At 45.4% G+C, this 5000-nt stretch overlaps 1 protein-coding gene across 2 annotated transcripts in view; it reads right to left on the reverse strand.

Moving 5' to 3' along the window:
- The window catches only part of stx17 (syntaxin 17), a 10599-nt gene extending 7104 nt beyond the window's left edge, over window positions 1–3495 (reverse strand). Inside the window, exons 1-4 of one of the 2 annotated variants that reach the window (XM_035526076.2) lie at window positions 3353–3495; window positions 2496–2639; window positions 2092–2157; window positions 1–217 (exon numbers count right to left, since the gene is read on the reverse strand). The exon at window positions 1–217 is cut by the window's left edge and continues 3 nt beyond it. In XM_035526076.2, coding sequence (XP_035381969.1) covers window positions 1–217; window positions 2092–2157; window positions 2496–2618 — 406 coding nt within the window. In that variant the 5' untranslated portion in view covers window positions 2619–2639; window positions 3353–3495. Of the gene's footprint in view, window positions 218–2091; window positions 2158–2495 lie in introns of both variants that reach the window. The other variant, XM_035526077.2, reaches the window with a different exon arrangement.
- Between the last annotated feature and the right edge of the window lie 1505 nt (window positions 3496–5000).

Below are 5000 nucleotides of genomic sequence, written 5' to 3' on the forward strand. Positions count from 1 at the left end.
TTGGTGTGTCAGAGGCACTCTGTGTGTTTGTGCTGATTGTCTGCTGTGGGCGTGGCCCTGGATGATTGACAGAGCTGGAGTGGAGCTGCAGGAAGTTCTGAGCAGCGGCCGAGGCGCGATCTTGGATTGGCTGGACAAGTTTCTGCAGTGCTGTGGCATCAGCACTGCGGACATGCCCGCACAACTTATCCATCTCCCGCAGGTTCGAACGCAACTGCTGCAGAGAGAGAAAGAAAGAGAGAGAAGGATTAGCAACCCTCCTCCTTGAATAACTACTCTCACAAACACGCACACACACAATCTGTCTGTCTTTCTCTCACTCCCATACAAATATCACAGGAGTTACAGATCAATTCATCAGCCTCAGGGTAGGAGGTCAGGGGTCATTGGCGGTCCAATCTCTAGCGCGCTCATTAAACCCTCTAACCATGCAATATAGTCATGCACACACATATACACAACAAAGACAGTTGTAAAAGGGTTGGGGAACCCATTGTGACTGTTCACAAATGGCTATTAAATATGATCTGATCTTTATCTGCATTAAAGAAATAAATAAAACCAGGTTTGTTTAAGTAGCAACACACATTTACAGTGCCATATCTTTACTGAACAAATGGTCACTGAAAAAGTAGGACACTGCTTTGGAAACTGCTTTGCTGGCATCTGTGACTGTAAAATGCACAATATCCTCCATTTAAGCGCATCAGTTATTGCTTTAGTTGGGGTTTTTGTTTGGATTGTTATCATGGACCAACCTCATCTTCAATTTTAGGTGACTGACAGATGCATTGAACTTCTACTGTAGAATTTAGCATGTTGGAGTCCATTGTTCTGGTCTGGACATGTCTTGAGAAACGCTTGCATAACTATTTCTAGTCTTACGGGCTGCAGCACCTTCTCCTGTGAGGTCTACTGAGATCAGACTGGTCCAGGCTGTGCCGCACGCGAACAGCATTCGTTCGTGAAGAGCACGTAGCCAATATCGTGACAGGGAGAGTGGCAGGCCACGTCCACACCTCACCTGACGGGAACACCTGACTCTTAAATAAGACACTAAATGTCCTAAGAATGACTGTGACTATTAAACCATTTGCTCAGTATACATCAGTGAGAGTGTGGTGTTTGTTAAACACAACTCACCGAAGTATTATGATTTTAACATCAGACCACATTTCTGGATTCAGGCACGAAAGCAGATAAATGCAAAGTGCTCACAAACTCTCCCCCAGCTGAGCCTCCTGTGCTCGCGCCGACCGAGGCTGGAGACACGTGGGGAGACGACGACTACGCAAAACTCCCAGTCAGAATCAAAAGGTAAGACACTGACATGCACTCTTTCAGTGTACTCAATCACTCCACCCACTCTCTCTCTCTCTCTTTCCTTCCCTCTCTTTTTTCTTACGCATGTATGTGATGACCACTACATTTACTTCTCCCCCACCCCCCACGGAAAGACGCTTAAACAGTACCTTCCTCGTCGGCCCCCTATGTCATCAACACACAAACACTTGCACCCACATCCCACAGTGTCAGACACAGGAAAGCTCTCTGAACTCTCTGGGGGGGACAGACCAGGCGGCGAGGACAAACCTCGCACCCCTCCCACCTGCCCCCGGGAGCATCGCAAACAGATTCTAAGAGACATTAACACCAAGTCACACGCCTGTCTGGCCTATTTCTGAGAGGAAAAACATCACAATAGCATTGCACGCGCACACCTACACCCACACCCACACCGAGCAACACGCCAGGGACTGGAGTTACGCACACCACCTGTCTACACAAAGACAATACAGGGGCCAAGAAAAGATAGAAATCTTTGCTTTATGGCAGGAGGGAGAGTGAGCACAGCGGGGTTAACAGCACTGTCAGAGATGCTTTCTTTTCGTCTTTCCTTGTATCTCTGTATCTACAGAGCACTCTACCCCAACATGCACAAGATCATCTCAGGTCGTGAATTCCCACCGGCGCCAACTGCCCAACAATGTCTCACTCACCTGCAGGCCGCTGTCATACGACTCCAGAAATGTGTCTGCATGGGTGCTACACCTGCTCACCGAGAATGGTGGGGATGGGGCACTCGCATACCTGCACAGTGCGGCTCGCGTTGATGTGCTCCTGGTGTAACTTTTCCCACTCTGCGCCTCTCTGGAACTGAACAGAAAATCCAAAGTGAATACACACGGCTAAAGCCTTACCAGCACATTACGCGGTTTGGCTCATCGGGGCAGCTGGCTGTGTACACGCCCCCAGGCCCTGGTACTCTGGGAAGCCGGGGACACCCCCCCGCCCCCCACGCCTGGGCGACACAGCCCCAGGCCCATGTACTCTTCACTTCTCATGATCAGCACTGATAAAGATACACTGGAAGAGAGTATTCAGACACACAGTGAGTGATACTCTGTCATCTACACCACAGTCGTGTACACACACATACAAACACATGGAGGCTCTAGAGTCTCTAGGCGCTGGGTGTGTGAGGGTGCGTTTACCTTCTCTATGTTGTGTTGGTGCTGACGGAGGCGTTCCAGGTCAGTCGGGACCACCACTTTGAGGAATTTTTGGATGGGGGCTTCCAGACGCCGAAGCGTCAGTTTGCCCGCTTCATCCGTCATAGTATTTGACAACTGACTTCTCTGAAACAGGTTACAGGTTCACACACGAATATTCCACCAACACACACCGTAATTCCACCGCGTAGAAGTGAAGATGGAGAGAGAAATGTGGGGAAAATTCTAGGGAAACTTGACAAAAGTCCAGTTTCTCTTAAATCAGCTAGCTGTAATGCTTCGAGAATGAAAGTTAACTGCGAAAAGCTAGTTCAACGTGCTGTTTTTACATTTACGCGCCTTGACACGGATTAGTGTTCAAATAAGCAAAACCCCGACTACTGTAGTTGTCAAAAGTGTTTAAAGCTGCTGAAGTTATCAGCACCTGTCGTAGTGGCATTAAAACCCATCAAAGGACAGTGTCGACAAAAGACTTTCGCTAATCCAACAAGTTCTTAAGGTCCTCGAAGTTTTGCGAACGTGTCTAAAACGGGTGACCTTGGTCCAGCTGTTTTGATGGTTTAACCACCAAATTATTCGCTTAGCTTACTTAGCTGGCTAGACATCCCGAATTTAAACTTGTGAAATGACTTTAAAACGTGGTCTCGATGCCAAGTAATAAAGGCTGGCCCGACAGTTTCGGTGATTTCGGTAGAAACGGTTTACTATGTTATACTGCTTAGCCACCTAGCTAACTTAACTTAGTATACAATTCTCATATCTAACAGACTGTAACTGCTGGTGAAAAACTTTCGGTATGTGAACAGCTCATTCGATAATACTGAAACAAATTTTCTTACCTAACAAGCAAATTCAGTGAAGGGAGCTTTCAAACTTAAATTTATTTTGGTTACAAACTTTCTGTTTGTAAACATGTCCACGTTCTTCCTTGTGCACTGTGCACTGTGCACCACTAAAATTTGTCCGACGATCAGGGAAACAAATGCTTTTGTGGAACGAAAGTAATGACTTTTTTTGTGTTCTTTCTCTTTTTTTAGGTCTGTATTTTTACTCGAAACTGTGACCTAATCGCCGTGAAGCCGGTTGTTACTCTGCCTTTGTTGTTTATACGTGCACGATACAACCGTTTGATCTACGATGACTTACCAATATCAGCGCATGAACTTTTAACTTACATTAGTGTTTTAAACCTTACGACCACAAGGAGCTTCTATTCACATGTCGTAATGCAAGCAGTAATTAAGTGTTGGGCTTTTATTAATGGTCGCTATCTTATTTCGCCTATCTTTGCCTGCTTAAGTCTTTCAACTTAAGTTTTAGTTTTTGCATTAACATGGCCTGTGGTGGCCAAGAAGGGGATGAGTTCACCTCTTGAGTTTGTCTCCTCTGAGGACATCTGTTGTTTAAATAGCATTGTATAAATAAAAATATACAGTAATTGAATTAAAGTGGTCTGAAGGCCTGTCATTATGAGTAAGATTAAATGCCATATTGAACAAATTTCTGTTGAATAACAGGGAGATGTGTGTAATAATGGCACAGAGTTTATAAACACACACACACACACACACACACACACACACACCTGCTCCTCCTCCTGGGTCTCAGTGATCAGTGTTTCCGGCTTAGAGAACACCAGCAGATTAACCACATGTGTGAACTGAGCCCTGACCAAAGCCTGCTGTGTTCGCCCTCTCTCTCTCCCCCAATCTCTCTCTCTCTCTCTCTCTCTCTCTCTCTCTCTCTCTCTCTCTCTCTCTCTCTCTCTCTCTCTCTCTCTCTCACTGAGACTTTATTTCTGGTGCTCCCTAGGGCTTCTCAAAAAGCACTGGCGCTATAGGTTTAGTTCCAGCTACATACACACACACAAACACACATACACACACACACACACACACACACACACACACACACAGTATAAAAGGAGAGAGAGACAGCCACCACTTGCAAGGAGGTAACCTACAAAGGAATCACCCACACACAAGAAGCCACAACGCAGATAGGTTTCATAAGATCAAACCACTACTCCTATACCATAGAGACTCACAGTCCACAAACAGACTAATCAGAAATCCAGGGCGCTTCTGCCATTTTCACAAAATATTTCTATAACATCTAACTGACACATGCACCAGGGCCTTCACTATTGGAACATTTGTATGCACAGACTGATTGTGTTTCCTGTCAGAGGGAGATGATTTTATAGACTATGGTGTGGTCTCAGCTTGATTGTGAGGCTAATCATGCACTTAAAAACGTCACCATTTAGGTGACCAAGCCCAATGAATGTTGATTCAGACAAGCTGTCACCATTAAATCTGCCTTATTACCAGTAACCAAAGCTTAATTGATTTTACCATTAGACTAAAAAAAAAAAAAAGTGTTTAGCACCGAGCAAAAAACATCGAATCCAAAGATCGACAGTGAAAAGAGAAAGAGTGTAAAAGAAAAAGAGAGAAAGAGAGGGAGAGTGGGAGGATGGAAAAG

The sequence above is a fragment of the Electrophorus electricus genome, chromosome 1 (genome assembly GCF_041902795.1).
Source record: "Electrophorus electricus isolate QZ-2024a chromosome 1, ASM4190279v1, whole genome shotgun sequence".
NCBI lineage: Eukaryota > Metazoa > Chordata > Actinopteri > Gymnotiformes > Gymnotidae > Electrophorus > Electrophorus electricus.